Source organism: Lemur catta, chromosome 2 (assembly GCF_020740605.2).
Source record: "Lemur catta isolate mLemCat1 chromosome 2, mLemCat1.pri, whole genome shotgun sequence".
In the NCBI taxonomy this organism is placed as follows: Eukaryota; Metazoa; Chordata; class Mammalia; order Primates; family Lemuridae; genus Lemur; species Lemur catta.
In genome coordinates this window covers 139,190,849-139,212,291 of record NC_059129.1, presented here as the reverse complement: position 1 = coordinate 139,212,291, position 21,443 = coordinate 139,190,849, and the positions used below count along the sequence as shown (strand labels likewise).

Sequence of the window (21,443 nt, the reverse complement as noted above, 5' to 3'; positions counted from 1 at the left end):
GCAATCACCTCACTTGGGGAAAAAAGATTGCTTTTAGGGGTTATTAAATATTTATTTCCTCTTGCATTCAAGTTTAAAATTTACCTTATTTATGGGAGAAGAAGATGAAGAAGGTGGTGACTGACTGAGACTTTCAACACAACCAATCTGAGCCAAAATATCCACCTTAAAATAAAAAAGGTGTTCAGTGAACAGGGGTGAAAAAGAGTATACCCAAGCTTTTAACTAAAAAACAGCAAATTTATGGTAGGATCAAAGTCACCAGAAGATTCCAGCATGCAACTCACTCACAAACATTACATGCAAAAAGTCCCAACTGTGTAACAGTGGGTTATCTTTAATGTATTGTATTTTCTAAAGTCTGCTGCTTGGTATCACTGAAGCACTAAAAATAATCATAAGCAGCACAGCAGGAATGGAACAAATATCATGCGTTCACACAGCAAATGAACAAACTCCGGAGAAAAAAATATAGCCAAGCTTATAAAAATGTTAAGATTTTGAACCTGTTTGTTTTCAAAGGCACTAGACGTGTGAGAGTCCAGCCACAATGAGCAAAGCCACCTAGTCAACTGGAAGCTAAGCACAGAGACAAACATGAGTCCTACCAAACCCAGCTGTGAGCAACAGGACAGCCCAGTGAGTCTGTGAACTTGAGAGCAAAAGTAAATGTCTTTTGGTACAGGCTCCTGAGCTTCTAACGGGGTCACTACACAGCGTCCTTGTAAGAAGAGACAACTGAAATAACCATGAAGCCAATCAACAGCTAAAGTGCGGCACAGTTGTTCAGAGGACAACTTTGGAGCTCAGCTTCTAGACTTCAAATCCCAGTTCCCCAATTGTCCAGTGGGGAAGTCAATACTATTAACACTCACACATTGTTATGAGAATGTACTTTTCAGGGACAACTCTCTTGTGAAGTAAGTAGTGGTATTATTCTGATTTTACAGATCTAAATAAACTTCCTTTTGAAAATCAATTAATACACAAAGTAGACAATCAAGATGGTATAACAGGGACCCAGTTTATGCTTCCACTTAAAACTAAAAATATGACAAAATATATCAAACTGTTTGCAACTGATCTGACAACAGATAATGAAGAATAGTGATCCTGAGATACAGGAAACAAACAGGGTAAGTCTATGGCTGCCCAAGGTTACCCCCTAGAAAGGCTTTCCGGTCCACGGGTCAGGGATGCAGAACCCCCACGAAGCCCAGCGGGTCTGTGGTTTGAAGAGACAGAGCTGGAGTCCGGGAAGAGTACCGGGGAAGACGGCTCTGCAGAGAGCGAGCTCTGGAGATCTGAGTACTGACCAGCACATAGTGTGAGGAAGCTTCCCAAAGGCAGGCGAAGAACCATATGAAAGAATTAAGAGAACAATCCCTCACACAAGGCTGTTCCCACCTGCCAGAAATGGAAAACCTTATAATTCATGGGACACTGAGTATAATACTAAAAAGGGTTTTGCTTCAGTAGAAGGGCAAAAATATCCCTAAAGTAAATGTGGCTCTGGTTTCCACTTAAAAAAGCTTAAAATAAAACCTGGAAGAATTAGACCATTTCAAAGTAACTTAAGTACATTCCTGAACAAAGCTCAAAAACATTTATGGGAATGTAAATATATTCAGTATATAACAAGGTAAAAATCACAATGTCTGGCATTCAATAAAAAATTACCAGGCATGAAAAGAAACATTATGACTCATAATGAAGAGAGGAATTAATTAATCTAAGCTGACCCAGTAATGATATAGATGATAGAATTAGCAATATTTTAAGAGCAAGAAAGCTTTCAAATATTAATGAGGTAGAAGATCCAGTTGAATGGGCTTCCGAGGGGTGACGACTTTAAGCACAAAGAAGAAAAACCCACACTGAATCAATGTAAATCCATGGGTCCACTATACCACTGGGGGGAAAAAAAAGACAGGAAAGCTCATTTGGCAGTGTATTTGAAGCAGCTATAAAATAACTTCTTACTTTGAAAACTGACAATTAAAGAGAAAGAATTAGATATAGGAATTCAAGTTAGCTAACTAGGAAGCTAAGTCCTTTTTTACAGAAGAAAGCCAGCTCAGTCATTATGGAAGGAATCACATTATTGATTCTGGCAAGGATAAGCAATGGTGGTAAACCATTATATAACTGGTCATTAGTGATAAATTAATACCAGACAGATTAATTTCTGGTCAAAAGGAGAAAATATACAATATAGTGGAGGCAAAAGACTGTCATCAACCTAACCCAGGGGTCACTCTGATCAGCAATAGGGGGGTTGACCAGATAGTCTGTCTTCTGATGTGATATAACATGAAATACACAATAGCACCTGTGATAGATTCTTGCCCCAAATGTTCAATTTGAGTCCATTAAGCCTTTAGGTATAATTTCCAACTTACAGGAGTACGAAGGATAAAGGAACGACTCAAACAATAGCACGAGGAAACAATCAGACAAATCCAGACTACAGGAATGTACAGGACAGCTGGCTAAGTTTGAATTTAAGAAAATGTTTAAAGACTAGGGACTGTGCTAGAGAAAAAGAAGATGTAAAGAGGCATAATCAGATGAAGTACTTGGTCACAGGACAATCTAGGTCACCTGGGAAAATTAAAATTGGTCTGACATTAACTAAGATGAAAATGTACTGAAAAGGAAAGGTAAAGATGATCAACTTTAAAAGGTCACAGTAAGGTTTGTTTCACTTTCTTATTATTCTTGTGCTCACTGGAGTAGCACTTTTAATTTCCTTCAAGAACTTTCCTTTGTATTCATAACTTGGCTGTTTGGCCAAGTCTTGTCTTCCACACTAAGCTTAATCATTTCTAACTTTTGACTTAAAGTGAGAGACGTGGGACTCTTCCTTTCACTTGAACGCTTCGAAGCCATTATAGGGTTATAACTGGCCTACAGGGAGGCCTGAGGTGAGATGGGAACAGCCGGTCAGTGGAGCAGTCAGAACACACACATGTATGGATTAAGTTCACTGTCTTCTACCAGCACCGTTGATGGTACTCCAAAACAACTGGAGTAGTAACGTCAAAGATCATTGCTCACAGATCGCCATAACAGACATGATAATAATGAAAAAGTCTAAAATATTGTGAGAATTACCAAAACATGACACAGAGACACAAAGCGAGCACATGTTGTTGGGAAAATGGCACTGATAGACCTGCTGGATGCAGGACCACCAATAACCTTCACAACTTGTAAAAAACTCAGTATCTGTGGAGTACAATAAAGTGAAGTGTGATAAAATGAGGTGAAGACACTTAATGTCTTCTTTTGGAGGCAACGGGGTATATGACTACAACGAACAATCACTACTAAGTACCAGGTACTGTTTTAAATACTTTAGAACCATTTTTTTATTTACTCTTTCCAACAATCCTATGAGGTTTTTCAGACAAGGTACAGAGACGCTAAGCAGCTTACCCTGGGCCACACAGAAGCGTGAGGTCTGGGATTAAAACCTAAGCAAGGTGGCTCCAGAGCTCACTGCCATGACATCCAAGCTATGCTGCCGCTTGAAAGAGGACAGAAATCCATTAGAACAGGAGCTTCCAATTATTTCCCTCCCCTCACACATGTGAAGGATGCAGAACACTTCTATCGGTAACTGTGGCTCACAGTGGCACTCAGTCAGGGTTTGAGAGTAGAATAAGGAGGGACACAGAAAGAAGAAATATTTCAGAGAAAGAAATGGGAACATCAGGAAGAGAAACTAGTTTTGTGGGGAAGTAGTAAGTGTTCTGTTCAAGATGAGTTTGCGATACAGAGGAGATATGCAGATAGAACTGTTCAGCAAAGAGCTGGAAATTAAGCAAATTGGAAAGAAAATTCAAGATTAAAGAGACATTTATAAGGGAATCATCCACATGGTTAGAGAGGGTAGAAAAGCGAGAAAGACTGGAAGAAAAAAGGATAAGTGCATTGAGGACATGCTCTGAAAAAAGAAAGAGGTGGGAAAAGAAGGAAAATAATTATTAAATGTCTTCCTTGTGTCTGACACCACTCTACTCTGGTGGCCCAATCCTCTGACAATTCAGGAAGCAGGTCTTATACTAAAGCCACAATCCTTACGTGGTAGAGCCGACTGCCAAGCCCAGGTCTAAAACCAACACTTACAAGCTGCTCCCGACCCCACTGTCAGGGCTGGGCTGAGAAGCCGTGAGACAGAGAAACAGACGTGCCAGGGACACCATGCCACAGAGGCCAGAGGGTTCTAACAAAAAGAGACGCCACTTCATTCCATCCCCCCACATATATACCTATATATCTACTTATCTATATCTATCTTTCTAGTGAGTGAAGAAGATAGAAAACAAACCTCTCAGGTCAAAACCCTCCAGATAAAACATCTAGGTCTATACAACTTTTAATTAACATTTAATCCTTATTGTTCTTATTCTTCAAAAAAAGTATGAACATAACTTCCCATTGAATTCTCAAAAGTAAGCACCCTAAAGAAGCAGTGATCCACTCCCGTAATCTCAGCACTTTTGGGAGGCTGAGGCAGGAGGATCTCCTGAGCCCAGGAGTTTGAGGCTGCCAGTGAGCTATGATCACATCAATGCACACAGTGAGATCCTGTCTCTTAAAAAAAAAAAAAAAAGGCAGTGATCTAAGTTTAAGGTCTGTATTAAGATTAAGAACCTTTTTAGAATCAGGGCAACAGTATAATTTAAACACCAATAACTGGGTGAAAAACAAGACTAGGACAACTATGAATACATTTTAACAACTTAATTACCATCAGCTGGTTAATTCATTCTAGTGGTACAGGCACTAGTATGAAATGCTCTTGGAACTATAAAATATAACTGATAACTCATAATAAAATTAACAATAACCACTAAAAACTACTCTTTCTTTCTAATGTGTTATGATGGCTGTCCTCATCTAAATAATATAAAATATGTACTTGAGTAAGAAAACAATGTGAGTTTGATTCAGTTCTTGAGTATTCTTCAATAAATTTTCTATGTACTTTGTGTGGGCGGGGGCGGTATTTAAACACAAGAAAGATAACATTACCCCATCTGATGTGTCTTTAAAAAAAAGTCATACATCCATATCTGCACATCTGAATCCACCCTCATCCTTCCTAAAAGCAGCCCCGTTTTCCTGTGGGGCTGTCCTGTGGTTTATTTGATCAGTCCCCTGTGGCCAGACATTTACATTCCAGTTTTCTGTGTTACAAACAAAGCTGCAGTAAACTTTCTTGCCTAGAAATCTGTGTTCTGAGAGCAGATCCAAAGGACGAACTAAGAATTGCAGGGTCAGAGAGGATATGCATTGTAAATATTAACACATGAAACTGGCCCCAGAAGCTTCAATTTATCCTTTCACCACCTTGGCATCACTGGCCTAAATACCTTTCTTCACCCTAGGTCTTATTATAGTGTTTTCATTCACTGCCAGTTTGATAGAAGAATCTCAAAATGAGCATTTTTGCAAGTTTATTGACTATTTATACTTTTTCCCAATGAACAATCTAATCACACTTTGTCCAATTCTTCCTGAGTTGTTCATCTTTTTCTTACAAATGTGCAGTTCTCGGTACATTAATGAAATGAATCTATATCTGTCCAATGTTAGAAGTATTTTTCCTAGTTTATTATTACTTTTTGACGTAAATATATCAATTCTCTCCATAATGGCTGCTAGACATCCTGTAAGGCTTAGAATGGCCTTCCACATTCCAAGGTTTTTCAAAAACAAAAATGTCGCGTATATTTTCCCCAAGTACTTAAAAAAAAACAGCTTTATAATTATCCAAATTAAACTGTTAAGTCCATTTAAAGAATAACACATTATATTCCTTTCACATTTACAATCCTAGTCCACACTGTAGCCAAGTGACTGGAAGTTTTTGCTGATGACAGGTTCTCTCACCTACGCTAAGGGAAGACAGCAATCACAGCCATCATGGCGGTGAACTCCTCACTTCACCTCTGTGATGGCTCAGTAAGAATCTAGAACCCAAGTGCACCCCAAGCAATCCAAAATTAGGAGTTTTAAGAAAAACAAAAGAGAGTGCTATTTTACATACTAGGTTATAAATTTATCAACTGATTACTCTGATGTGTAGTACAGATGAAAAATATAAAATCAAGGAAGGCTCAAATAAATTTAAAAATAGGAGCTCAAAGTAAGTTATTCTAGGAGTTCTTCTTTAAAAAGATATGATTTAAAGAAAAAAGTATTAACACAAAGAAAGCTGGATGCCCAGGAGCTGAACGGGGGCTTTAACTGCACTTGTGGGAAGAGAGGCAAACTTAGACTAATTGATGCTGGGAAGAGTGAATGGATACTGGTTCAGCTGGCACCGCGTACAGAGCGGAAGACATGCAGCCCCGAGAGGGGATGTGCCTTGTGGGGCCTGGTGGGTGGAGGAGAGGCCCCCACTTCTCCCATGTACTTGTCCTTTAGACAAAACTGTCCCTGGGAGAGAGCAGATGGCAGACAGAGTGGACAACCAGAACATCCCAAGAAGTACATCCCTGGAACAGACATAATATTTTCTTAATGACATTCAGAAAATGAAAGAATGGGCAAAAGCTAATAGCAAAAATTTTAAAAGCTACCAATAAATAATGGTCAGCTGGTTTCTTACCCATAACATCTTTCATGGCATTTATGTAAATGTACCATAATTTTGGCCTATTTAAATTGTTCTCATATCCCAGATAACAGAGATCAGAGATAGATGTTGAAAATATTTTTACTTAAGTCAAATTCAGGCCAGGTGCAATGGCTCACACCAATAATCCTAGCACTCTGGGAGGCCAAGGCGGGAGGATCGCCTGAACTCAGGAGTTCGAAACCAGCCTGAGCAAGAGCAAGACCCTGTCTCTACTAAAAATAGAAAAAATTAGCTGGTATGGTGGCAAACGCTTGTAGTCCTAGCTACTCGGGAGGCTGAGGCAGAAGGATTGCTTGGGCCCAGGAGTTTGAGGTTCCTGGGAGCTAGGCTGATGCCACGGCACTCACCCAGGCAATAGAGTGAGACTCTATCTCCCCCCCCCAAAGAAAGTTAAATTCAAATGCTCAAATTAATTATGAACATGCTTTCTGAATTTGTTAATTCTAGTATCAGTTCATTTTTATTTTGCCTTCAAAGGATTTGATTAAATTCAGCATTAGATTGGATAAGTAAAATCCAACTTTTAAAAAAATTATCTAATAAATAATGTTGATGAAAAAAACTTAGACTTATACTAGTTTATATTACTGCATTTAAATACCATGGAAAATATTTCATAACAGAACAAGACTTGAACCTGATTTTGAGTTTATGCTCATTAGCTTTAGTGCTTCAGCCTATTCTGAGAGAATGGCTGAAGTAGGTCCCCTAAATCAAAATAAGATGAATATTTCTATTTTTTGTTTCCTTCACTTGTTCTATGATCACCTCATTATAATTACCTTTTATTAAGATGTTGCCCTTTACTTAATGCAAACCCATTTCATGGATGTTTTTTATGTAACCCACTGAATTACATCTGGGTTGATCCTTGTTCCCAGGGGACTCTTGGCACTACCTGGAGACACTTCAGGTTGTCACACTGAGGGGGTACTACCACCACGGGCTGGAAGGCTGCTGAACATCCTGCAGTGCACAGGACGAGGAAGTATCAGGCCTAAAATGTCAACAGTGCTCAGGTTGAGAATCCCTGGGAAAATTTCAATAAGGTCTACTAGTATTTCTTCACATTTCACAGTGAGTAACCTTTGACCAATGTTCTCAAGTATTACAAAGTAACAAAATATAGAAAGATGTTCTTCAAGTACAGTGATCATCTTGACCCTGAATTTTAACTATCTGGGTCAGACTAATTTGTAACTCAGGATGTCTACAAAAAGCTATTTTAAAATGTATAAAATTTGCAGTTAATATATGGTAATACAAACTCCCTTGAAAGGTTAAGATATAGAGATAATTCTGTAAGCAAATAATTATAAGTGATAAAAATATTAGGTTTCATATAATTTAAAACTTTTTAAAAATATCAAGAAATAATATCTACTAAAGCCCATTCATTTCTAAAGATGTTGGTAGCAACAGTATTTTGATATCTATCTTCTCAGTTTTCTTCTTATCATTCACTCCAGATAATCATTCAATGAAAAAGGACTAGGCAAATTAACCTGAACTGGTCAAATTTTAATTAAAAATAATGTAAAATTTCACTGTATTTTTCTCAAATTACCCCACTATTCTAAGTTTTCCGGAAGTACACAATGAGAGTGCCAAGTGCTAAGTGCCTGAATCTGCTAGTGACTCTTACATGCATTGCTTCTACCTGCAGGATGAGGGGCCTCTAGCTCTGGGAGTGGAAGCAACGTGCCAAGGTCAGAGAATATATTTCCTGAGCCAGCAGGGGCTTTGACCTTGACCTAAACAAGACAACTCTCTTCTTCTTTCCATGCCTTCATTGAGAAGGTATGTGCAACTTCCGGGGTCTGTGTTCATATCATGTAGACTTCTACAAGCAACTCTGAATTAACACCCTGCCTTTTTCTCTCAAAATCAATTTTTAAAACAGTCTTCAACAGGCTTAACAGGTAAGTTCTTTGTTAATACCCAACAGAAATGCCACAAAAAAAACCCCTAAAAACTACTTTGTTTATGCTTTCAAGGAATGGCAATAGCTGTAATGCATCACAAACCTTCACAAACGCACCTTGCTCTCAGTCAAGCCAGCCACGTCCAGAAGGAGGACGTGAGACATACCTGGTTATTGCTGTTGGCAGCTGCCGCGCTGGCTTGGGCTGTACTTGCTGAGAGGGAATCGAGGAAGGCTTGGTCAGCCACTGAATTTCCACAAGAAAATGGATCTTTTCCATCACTGGGTAAAATCTGAATAGCAGAAAGAACCACAATTATTTTCATAGGTTTGGGTCATTTCAGAGAGTCCCTGAGGGCAAGCAAGAATTGTCACCTACTATGGAAAAGGGTTCATATTCTTCATTGCTACAAATTTCCCTCTAAGTGCTGCTTTCGCACATTCCACATATTTTGATAAGTTGTATTTTTATTTAGCACAAAGTATTTTTTAATTTCTCTTGAGAGTTCTTTGATCCATGAGTTATTTAGAAGTGTGTTGTTTAATCTTCAAGTATGTTGGGGTTTTCCAGTTATCTTTCTGTTGTTGATTTCTAGTTTACCATTGTGGTCTGAGAGCAGACGTTGTATGATTTCTTCTAACTATCTTGAAGTATGTTTAATGGCTCAGAATGTGGTCTTGGTGAAAGTCCCACGTGAGCTTGGGAGGAACGTGTGTTCTGCTGTTGTGTGATGAAGAGTCTGTAGGTGTCCATTACTGGACATCAACTGAGTGATGGCAGTGCTGAGTTCAGCTATGTCTTTACTGACTTTCTGCCTGCTGGATCTATCCATTTCTCACAGAGGGGGGTTTATATTCTTAGAAGATAAGCAAACCCACAAATGTCTGTAGTAATGATTCCTTTCTGTAAGTAAGAAGAATTCTAGAAAATGCAATTACTGCCAATATCAAATCCTCAGATTTTCTTAGACTCCTGGATGCACAGTGCACAGAACTAAAACAAGACATAAACTAAGACCTGTGGACTAAGTTCAGGGGCCTGTGAACCGTCTGAAGCTGTATGGAAAAGGTCGGGGTGTGTGCCTGGGCCCGCATTTCTGAAGGAAAGTGTGGATTTCCTCAGATTCTCCAGAGAGTTCCAGATTCCCCAGCCTTCACTCTCAATCAAGAACAAGAGAAAGACAACCAGGTCCCAGGTAAGCATCCTCCCAGGGCATTCTTTCCTGGGGGTGAACCGAAGGTACCTTTATTCTTGATCCAGCTCCAATTTTACTGTCCTTGGTTTCTCCCTACCACCACCTGAGAGAGGCAAGTTCGCCAAGCAGCGCATGCTCAGGTCGAGTGACCTTCACACTGCCAGCGGGGGGCGCCAGGCGGTTGGCTCAGAGGAAGGTTTGTTGGCTGCGCGGGTGTGTCCCGGGCCCAGGCAAGTCAGGTGAGAGCTCACCAGGGTGCTGCAGCACCACACCTATCACAGCCGGGCTTAAACCAGGCAATTCTCACAGCAGCTCCTTCAAGATGCCCTTCTGCTTATGGGAATGGGAGAAGAAACTGAGAGGTATATGGTTTTAAAAAAATCTATTTAAACTCTGTGAATCAGTTGTACAACAAACAGTATTGTAGGCAACAGCTATTATACAATATCAGCAAAGGAAAAATAGGAACTTTTATTCAGCATAATTAAAAGTTGCTATCCTCAGAAGGAACAACCTAAATATTTGTAGTCACTCTTTGGAGCTTGGGTCTATAGGTAATTTTCCTTAGTTCTGTTTCAATGTAGTTTCCATATTTTAATAATCAGCATGTCTTTCTTTTACAATGGAAATTTTTACAAAAAGTTGCTGCCTTCCAGTCTATCCCATAAGTTGATCGTACATAAAAAGCTGCTTGACAAAGATCAGCTTTAATTAATAAATGGCAATAGGTTCTTACTTCCACATAGTCTGTGGGAACAAGCCCCCGTTCTCCTTTGCTGTTTCTTCCTTCCAGCCATCCTCCACCAACATCCTAAGAGAGTTATCAAAAAATAAAAAATAAAAGAGAGAGAGAGAGAGACAGAAAGAAAAATGATTATAGTTGGAATTTCCTGCAGAAATTCTGCTTTGGGAACTGTTATACATAAAAAAGTAATTAACATTAAGCTTTTTATTTCTACAGAATACTGTTCAAAATTTTAAGTTTTTAAACATTCTCTTTACTCCAGAAAATGATGTAATCTAAAAACAAGAAAAATTAAACTTCAACAATAAGTGATCAAAGATTGAAGAATAATCTATTACTAGATTACCATCTTTTGTAATTCCTTTCTGTTTACTGGCCTGTGGTAGATGACAAAGTGGTCTGCAGGTCTGACTACTGCAGGTCAAGTGGCAAAATGCACGACCCCAGCCTTGGAATCTGCACTGTCCTTTATGACCTCTCTGGTCAGGTGAAAATAATCCAGGGGTGTTCAGAGCCTGGCCTCTAGGGCCTCTGCACACCTCAGCTCACTGTTTTGGAACAGCCACTATGTGAATCAATTTCGGTTGCTAGAAGATGACAGACACAAGCCCCAGTGTCCCTGTTGCCCCATCCAAAGCCAGCCAACCTCACAGGAGAACTGCCAGGCACACGGGTGAAGCCACCTTAGGCCATTCAGCCCCTAGCAGGCTCCAGGTGACTGCAGACGCATGCACAGCCCAGATCAGCAGAACCATCCAGCTGACTTATAGATTTCTGAGCAGTAACAAATGGTTATTGGTTTAAAACCACTAAGTTTTAGGATTGTCTATTATGTATGAAAAGCTAAATGATCCGTGGTTCCTTACTTCTTCTGGATAAATAATATTAGTAAACTAAATAATAAAGTAGAACTCTATACCAGGATTCCCATTTTTCGATCTATTATCTTGGCAAAGTCCTACTTTTCCCCCTTAAAATAGTAAGAGTTTTCTTAAGTTTTTAAATAGTACCCTAATTAGTTAATAATTATCTGAATCTGCGTAACTACATTCTCATCACTTTTTGACCACAATAGCAACTTGAAGACAATGTTATTTTACCAAGAAAATGAAGAAATACTTCATTAAAAAAAATTAGGGGGGTAGACCTAAGAATCTTTAATTTCTCTTATGGTTAAAAATGGAACCTATTTACTTATATACACCTAGCATATTATCTAAAGTTACTGCATATACTTTCTACCCAGTAACTCTTTTTTGTGTCCAAAATTATAAAATAGGTTTGTCTAAATACTTTCACTATTAAGAAACTACCATGGCCTCTGCCATTCCTCATTCTCCTTCCTTCATCTCAGTCCTCACTCTCGCCTCCCACAGAAGGCTGGGGTGGGACACACCTGCATCTCCTCCTTCCCCTCTCTGTTTTTTTTTTTTTTGAGACAGAGTCTCACTCTGTTGCCCAGGCTAGAGTGAGTGCCGTGGCATCATCCTAGCTCATAGCAACCTCAAACTCCTGGACTCAAGCAATCCTCCTGCCTCAGCCTCCCGAGTAGCTGGGACTACAGGCATGTGCCACCATGCCCGGCTAAATTTTTTCTATATATATTTTTAGCTGTCCATATAATTTCTTTCTATTTTTAGTAGAGACGGGGTCTCGCTCTTGCTCAGGCTGGTCTCGAACTCCTGAGCTCAAACAATCCGCCCGCCTTGGCCTCCCAGATTGCTAGGATTATAGGCGTGAGCCACCGTGCCCGGCCCTCCCCTTCTCTTAAAGAGTATCCTCAGCCTTCCTGCACTTTCCTTGACATGCTTACTCTGAAAGATGGCCAGGAAACCCACCTAGCTCCAGGCCTGATCTCTGGTTCTCCATTTCCAGTTTTGAACAGATGTAAGCTTTCCATTCAACATACCCATAACTAAACTCATTTAATCCTTCCAAAGAAGCTCTTCTGCCTGACTCACATACTTCAATAAATCCATCACTCTCTCAGGTGCAAAGGCCAAAAACTTCAGTGATCCTAGACTCTTTTCCCATCAACAATATCTAATCAAGCACCACGTCCTACAAGCCTGACTCTCTAAGCTTCCTGCATCCATCTTCTTCCAATTCTATTGCCACTACCCAAAGCCATGTCCCTAAACTCTAACCATGCCAATCCATTCTGTTAACTAATCACTAGATTAATTTCCTTGAAGCGCAGATCTCATCATGTCATCTCCCTACAACATCGTCAAAAATAAAACCCAAGCAAAACCCTTAAATGAATCCACTGCTCACCAAATGAAGCCCAGAGCTATAGCCTGGTCCACAGGTGCTGTCTGATCTGGGGCTGAGAGACAATTTTCTTAGCCTGTTTCCTACTGGTGTTTACATACCCTGTACTCCAGGGACACTTGTTCACATGCAACGTTCCCCATCAGAGAGGAAAAGCAGATGCTTCAAGGCCAAACAGATGTGGCTTTGACTCCTCGTCTGCCATTTACAAGCAAGTTGCTCAATCTCTGTGAGTCTCGTTACCCTCACTTGGAAAACAGATTCATAATACCTGCCTCATACAGCTCAGGGGAAAATAAAGAATATACTTATTTTTTACAAGTATATTCATTATATTAAGACTATACTAAGTATACATTATACTTAGCCCAACACGGGACTCATGAGCTGTAAACAAATGGTAGCTGAGACTGTTAAAAGAAATACCAAATACTTTCCAATCTCTACATCTTTGGATTGACTGTTCTGTCCGGGATGTCTTTCCACTTCTGTCTGATGACACCCTACCCACAAACTTCAAGAGCTATCTAGTCAGATTTCATCTTCTGCATTAAAGCCTGTCCTGACTAAAACACAAATAGAAATAGGCTCCTCCTCTGCTGACCTGCCAACAGCAACTTGTCGACAACTCTGACACTTTTTTGAACACCACCCTGAACTTCTCCTCTTTTATACTGCAAGCTCCTTATAGAGAAGAGGGAAAACGGGATATATCTTCATGTTTACCCCTTAGAGTAGCTAGCACATAACCTCATCCACAGTAGGTACCCAGCAAAACTTCACTGAATGAGAAAATTTTTTGGATGAATTTTAAGTCTACAATGCTTTTAAGGAATAAAAGGATACTGAATATATTTTCTAGGACATGTAATCCCAGAGAACAAAACTAGGAAATGTGAAATAGATTAACAAAAAGAATGGTTACAGAAAATGTGATCTTCTATATTAATCTGTCAAACTTGAGGTTGAGTGTATCTGAAATTGTTTGTTGACATTAATATTCTAGTGAGATTTTAAACTAAAAGAAACAATTTTCAAGCCAGCAAAGTTTATGTGGCTATTGGCACTAGGCTAATGGGCTATTTGATTATATTAAGAAATTATTTATTTTGTTAGGTGGGACAGAATGGTATTGTCATTATAATGTCTAAAAAGCACCTATTTCTTAGAGCTACATATTGAAATATTTATGGGTGAAATGATACTATGGAATTTACTTCAAAATAAGCAAGTGTGTTGCAGGAGAGGGAAGCTGGAGGAATAGTTGGGAGCACAGACGACACAAGACTGGCCACAGGTTGATAATTACTGAAATTGGACAGTGTGATGATGGTACAAAGGTGTTCATTAATATATTCTATCTCCTTTGGTATGTATTTGAAATTTTATAAAATAATTTAAAAATGAAAATGTGTTCCTACCTTCTGCTACACAATATACATAGTATAGTACACTATGCGTAGGAAGTTATATTAATAATAAGATGTGGTTTCCAACTTCAAGGAATTCCCAGTTTAAAAGGAGGCAGGCACAAATAAATACAGTAACGGCACCACGACAGCAGGCACAGCAAGAGGAAGGGCTAGGCTCACAGGGCATTCTGGGCTGGCACTGAAGGCTTTCATTCTTTCTGGAGAAGACATCTTTTATGACAATAAAGAAAGCAGGACGATGGTACTTTCGGTTTTGTTTTGTGGCAGAGAGAATGGGGGTGGAGTAACTGGATGAGGGAATGCCAGGCAGGGAACAACACAAGCAAGAGAGCAAAGACCTGAGAAACAACACCGTGCGTGTGTGTCGGGGGAGGCCGGCCAGGTAGGACAGGGCAGGGTGGTGGGTGTCTTGCAGACCTACAGCTGACAGACAGCAAGCTACCAGAGAGGAGTGACATGGTCAGACTGACTTGAGCGACAGGCAGTGAGGAAAGTGCGTAGTCCAGGTAAGAAGATGAGAGCTCACTCAGGGCGCTGGCACTGGGGCAGAGTGGGGAGGAGAGGCTAGACGTGAGCAATATTTAAGAGAGAAAAATCAACGGCCTATGTGACTTACAGTCAGGAGTCAGCTGGGGTGACTGACTAGATGGGGCATGAAAATAAAAATGCAGAGAGTTCAGGAATTGGACTAGCGTAGCCAGAGTGGGGATTTGAGTCTTGGACATGGTGAGTTGGAAGTGCTTGTGAAAAAACTAAGTAAGCTGTCCAGCTGTGATTAGACACAGACGGTATCAAATCTGTGGTTTGAGCGGCGTGGTCAGGCTGCAGATATAGATTTGAAATCACTGGCATATATGTAGCAATAAAAACACCTGAGATTGTGCAGCCTAAGGAAATGGGCTGGAGATGGAGTGACGTGGGAATACTGGCACTCAAGAGGCAGGATGGGGAGGAGACAGTAATAAAAACAGGCACCGAGGCCTCTCTAAAAAGCAAGGCACACAGGGCAAGGGCAAAGTTTTCTATTTTTGTACCTCCAAGGTCCCTAGCCCAGGAATGTGCACACACTAGCGAGTGAGTGACTGTAACGAGAGAGAGGGCACGCAGAGGTGGTGGCCTGGACGGAGGAGGAGGCCTCTCCAGGAGCACCGGCCAGAGGGGGAAGCAGGGAGCAGTGTCACAAAAGTCAGCCAGGGGAAGAAAATAGAGTAATAAGGGGTTAAAGTTTTGCTCATTCTACAACTACAAAAAACAAACTCTCCATACCCACTTTTGTTCCTTTCCCATCTATGTAAGTCTGCAATGAAATACTAGTAATTGATACAATTTTCCTTAAAACCTTATTTCAGATGAGGTTCATCTTAAAATTCTGCTACATACTTTAAGGATGCTCAACACTTACAATAAAGTCACATGTAAAAAGGATGACTACACAAATTGAGGCAAATATCACACAGAAGTAATAGAAAAAACAGGAACTTGGGCTAATAGGAATGAAAAACAATGAATATTATGTTTGCCTCTGAACTTCCTGGCAATACAGATCATACAAGAAATCCAATAGTCTACAAATATTTTATTTTATGAAACAAAAAATGCCAAATCTCCAAGAGAAAAAACCTGAGATGAAGGATCACATGGATGCTTATCAGAGAAGACAGCAATATACCTAGTTATGTACGCAGAGACACACTCATCCTCACATTTGAAGATAAATGTGTATGTGTGTGTGTATATATATATATACACATATATAAGTGTACCCTGAAGATGTGTGTATTTCTGTGTATATGCACATATATTCAAATAAGGTTTTGTAAAGATGTAGGAACACTTGATAGCCATGTAGTGATTTCTTACTGGAATAAAAGATGAATCAATAACTTGTAATTCAGCAAAGATAACTCCATTGGGAGCTTAGCTAACTTCACTGGGGCCTAAGTATATCTTGCTTCCTAGTAATCTAATCTGATTCAAGGAGAAAGCTTAGAAAAACAATGATAGTGATCAATAAGCTATTTAGGAAAATCAGTACCATATCTATTTGTCCTAGAGACACAGTATTTTGGTGCTAGGAGAAAGCAAACTGAACTAAATTCCAGAACTATAGGATGCTCCCAAAGTTATAAATGATAAAGAAAAATTATAAACATATTGAAAAAGGTGTAAAATAAAGAGACAAACTCAATTACGTACTCAGCTGTCTTGAGGGACTTAACTTTCTGCAATGATATAGCTTCTTAGTTTTCCATCAATACTTGGTAAGCAACAGGAAAAAAATGCATGTGGGTTTAAATGATCAACTTATCAAAAAAAATAAAATCTTTAAAATAAGTTCACATGGGACAATCGGATTTAAATGTATGGTCCTCTTACCGGGTTCGTAATTGTGATGATTTCTCCTTCATTAACTGTCAGTTCATTATTTCCAGGTTCAGCAGCAAAGTCGTACATAACCCGAGCCTGCTGGTAATGGAGAGGAAAAGGGGAAGTTACTGATGTAAACGCAGCAGTAAAAAAACCAAACTTTTCCAGTTCACTTTCTAAACATGCTGGCATGAACATGACAGTGGCTGTGGTTGTTCTGGAAGAAGGGAAGACACGGTACCAAAACAACTCACTAGCTATACCAAGAAGAGTAACAATAACGGTGACAGCCCCTGCTCTATTCTGGAAGCCGAGAAGGTTTCTGGCAGCTGCCCACCCTGCATTTAGAGATCAGCCCTACAAAAAGTAACTCAAAACACGCCTATTTCGTTAACAAAAACAACAACAACAAAAAGCATGCCCTTCCTTTTAGGAGGTAAGAAATGCAATGAAATACTAGTAATTGATACAATTTTCCTTAAAACCTTATTTCAGATGAGGTTCATCTTAAAATTCTGCTACATACTTTAAGGATGCTCAACACTTACAATAAAGTCACATGTAAAAAGGATGACTACACAAATTGAGGCAAATATCACACAGAAGTAATGAAAAAAAACAGGATCTTGGGCTAAGAGTCATGAAAAACAATGATACCGTTCCATTCTGGGAACACTCAGGAACTGAGGATATAGACATACACATACACACACATATGTAAGATTCATACATATTTAGAAGAATCCCTTGCTATTAAAACTATTACTACTCCTTATCTAGAATTAGCCACTGGGATGAATTTTGATAATGCAGTATCCCTCATCATATTAACTCAGAAATTTGAGATTTGGGTACACTCTTAGGCTATAATACCTTCCACCATACTAGGACTTACATAGAGTATTGTGTGCTGGTCAGGTTACCTAGACACCTGTGATTTTCAAATTTTTCCCTGAAATGAAATGTTGATTTCATATAAAACAGACTAAACAGAAGCTGTTCTAGTTGGTTCAGCCTCTTCCTCAAGAGGATCCTTGGGACAGCAATCAAGAAACGTGAATTCCTTGCAACACTGCCACACGCCCATTCCGAGATAAACCACTTGTAAAAAATGCATATGTATAAAATATTTTACACATACCTTTAAAATATATAATAAATACACACATTTTAAAATCCATTTCAAATTCTAAATAATTGTCTTTCAGAGACTATCTTCCAGAAGTCCATCTAATAAACAGGAGACCACATGTGCCTAGGAAACATATGGTCTGTTTGAAAAATAATTGTTTATCCTAAAAGGCAAATTCAAGTTGACCTACAGGACTAGCCAAACAGGACTAATGGAGCTGCATTAATTTAACAAATATTTACTGAGCACCTACCATGGGGCAAGAACTTGCAAGGCACTCTTGCTTGCCACTGTTCTTTCTACATACTTGCTTAATGGTGCCTAAAATTCTTTTAATGAGGATTAAGGATTATCTAGTGATAAAAGGTTAGAAAAAACCCTAAAAACTATTTTGAAATACATCAAAAATAATAATATAGACTGATAGACAAATATGTGATATAGCAGGTAATGTGAAATGTTATTTATACAATCTAGATAGTGGGTTTATGGTGTTCAATGGAAAATTACTCCAACTTTTCTACATGTTTGAAATCTTCTCTAAAGAAATGTTGGAGAGAGACAAATAGTGTAGAGTCTGTCGATCAAGAAGTCCCACCAGTCCCACCAGTGCCTCCCTTCTGCACAGTGAGAGCTGGGAAGGGATCAGAGAACAGACCACGGGCAGCACAAACCTATAGCGGGTCTCACACAGGACAAACGGGTCATGCCGAGGTATTTTCCTCACACAGCTGCAAAAGTAGATAGAATGATGCTTGTCATGTGGTGGAGTATTTTTTAAAAACATGTCACATCAACCTCAATTCTTCATGCCATGAGGACAGATGGGAGATAATGCATGAGGCCGCTGTGCTGGAAGGAAGTGAGCGTCACCCTGGAGAGGAGCCGAGTGTGTCAACAGCCAAGATTCACGGTGGCACAAGGAACCTGCTGTTTTGTTATTGTTCCTTAGGAATCCTGCTTAAATTTTTTAAAATCCAGCTAAATCCAATTCGTTTCCAAATATAGGATATTTAAGCCTCTTATTTACTGAACTTACAATTTGGTGAAACAGAATGCAAAGCAAGTCAAAAATAAAGAAATGGAAACTCCGTTACACATTTAAACACTACTGCACATTTGCTCACTGCTATGGTTTGAATGGCTTTGGCCCCTCCAAAACTCATGCAGACACTCAATCCGCAATGCAGCAGTGCTGGGCGGTAGGGCCCAATGGGAGGTGTTTAGGTCACAGGTCTCTGCCCTCATGAATGGATCAACACCACTATAACAAGGGTTTGTGGGAGCGGGTTCAGTCTCTCCTGTCCATGTGAGGACACAATAGTCCACCCCTGTAGAGGAAGAAGTGCTGAAGGCGCCATCTTGGAAGCAGAGAGACCAGGCGCGACCCTGCAGCGCCTTGAACTTTCCAGCCTCCAGAACTGTGAGAACAAATTTCTGTTCTTTACAAATTACCCAGTTTCAGGTCTTCTCTTACATATAGCAGCACAAAACAGACTAAGACACTCACAGAAAAATGTTTATAAATATTGTAGGTTTACTTAAAACACTCAATTAAGACTTAAAAAAAAAAAACACTGAAGATGCTCCTTAGAAATTAGAAGTGAGAGTAATTTTGGAGAACAAAAGGATTTAATAAGCATATCTCCAAATGAGCATAACATGTCAATAGAAAAATAAACAAACCTGACTACTTAGCCTAGAGAAGATAAAACTTCGGTAAGACTGGAAACCTTTAGCACTGAACACCTCTGGGCACCATCTGCCAGCACCCACCTCCTCTCTTTCCTGTCCTTGCACTTGGCTTCCATCTGTTTTTCACTCTCTCCCTTTATCGCTCCCCACTTTTTCCAATGGTTCACCACTGACAGTGTCCAAGCAGAGACGCTGACCTCAACCCCAAAGAAAAGTCCACTTTCCTATCCTGCCTTTTCCAGCGTTAGCTATACTAAGAAATGACTCTTCAACTATCTTCAAGAGCTAAATTTCCACATAGTTCCTGGTCAGTAGGTAATTCCAAACTGTATGTTCAACACATACTGTTAACCACAATCTCTCCAACAGCAATTTCAAAAAGCATTACAGATGACGTGAATGGCTAGTAGATATCAATCTTATATTTCTGTTCCATTAACTACCAATCTAGTTACCAGTAAAATAAACATCAGCAGATTCAAAGCTCTCAAATTAAAAGCTCTGGACACTGGACTACTGAGTGTGCCACCACATAGCTGTCTGCTGTGTGCATAATCCATCATCCTTAACACGTACTTCCTCTTCTGAGACGATAGAGAGTATGAAAATATTCATTCTTTTTGACCTATGTTAAATATATCTGTTATTTTGTCTGCCCTACATCCCTTCCTTTGGAAACTGGATAATCAGAGCTCTTTCTCAGACTTCTTTGATATGGGTGCTGGCGAGTACATCTTTCTCTCTGGTATTGTTGTCAATGGTTAACCAGCTGGGGTATGAAGAAAGTCTGTCTGAAAAATGAAGTCAATTTATCGTAAAATGAGAAAGAGAAAAGGTGTCCTGAAGAGATCAATTGAAGGACAAGCCTGATACTAATTCTCCCCTGGAAGACTTCTTAGTTACAGGAGGCAACGTATCTCCTTTTGTGCTTAAGCTAACGTGAATCCAAGTTCTGCCACTTGCAATCCAGACAGACCAAGTTAATACGAACCAATAATCCCAAATCAAAAAATTTATCAAGGAATCATTCTAAATAAATACTGGATTTAAGAACTATGTTGCTGCATTATTATGCAAAAAACTGAAAACAAACACAAAAAACTGGATCCTAAAATGAATAATAATAGAGAATTAAACAGTTCAAAATAGAAAAAAAAAAAAAAAAAACCCTTGCAATAAAAAAAGTTCATACAGGGGTTAGAATGAAGAAGCCAAGCCCCCATTCTTAACCAGCTGCTTCTTTGGTTTTATATAAATCATAACTAAATCTTAAGGAAAAGCAATAAATCTTCAGCAATGTTGCTCTCCCATCTTTAAAATAGAGAAGCTCAATTAAAAAGTAACATATGCAAATCTTCAGAAATTCAAGGGAAAGAAGGATTAATTTGCCACCCTTGAGAACTGAAGTTTTGCATGTATGATAGATCATATTTCTATATAACTGGTTTACCTCTTTAAATGGCAAGCTTGCCTTACTTAAGCACATTCACAGTACTTATAAATTTTACAGTATTTAATACCTTCCTCAATCTCATCTGTACCTGTCAAGACTAGAAGAAACAGAACTTAAGTCTACTAGACCCTGAGCATCATTATACTATTAATATATGTTGATGTATTTGTCCTTATTCTAAATGGCTAAGGCTTAAATGCTTTTCAGTATACAGTAGTCCCCCCTTATCCGTGGCTTCAGTTACCTGCAGTCAACTGTGGTCTGAAAATATTAAACGGAAAATTCCAAAAATAAACAATCATCAATTTTACATTGCACACCATTCTGAGTAGTGTGATGAAATCTCACGCCATCCCACCCAGGATGTGAATCTTCCCTTTGTCCAGCATATCCAAGCTGTAGATAGCACCTGCCCAGTAGTCACCTAGTAGCCATCTCAATTAGCAGATTGACTATCACGTATCACAGTGCTTGTGTTCAAGTCATCCTTGTTCTACTTAATGGCCCCAAAGCTCAAGAGCAGTGATTCTGGCATTTTGTTATAATTGTTCTATTTTATTATTAGTGAT

The 21,443-nt window shown here is 39.3% G+C and overlaps 1 protein-coding gene across 2 annotated transcripts in view; it reads right to left on the bottom strand.

Moving 5' to 3' along the window:
* The window catches only part of SNX9 (sorting nexin 9), a 112,235-nt gene that overhangs the window by 52,181 nt on the left and 38,611 nt on the right, over nt 1-21,443 (bottom strand). For both annotated transcript variants that reach the window (XM_045544634.1, XM_045544635.1), the window contains exons 2-4: nt 16,604-16,690; nt 10,512-10,586; nt 8,747-8,872 (exon numbers count right to left, since the gene is read on the bottom strand). In XM_045544634.1, the coding sequence (XP_045400590.1) occupies nt 8,747-8,872; nt 10,512-10,586; nt 16,604-16,690 (288 nt within the window). The remainder of the gene's footprint in view (nt 1-8,746; nt 8,873-10,511; nt 10,587-16,603; nt 16,691-21,443) is intronic.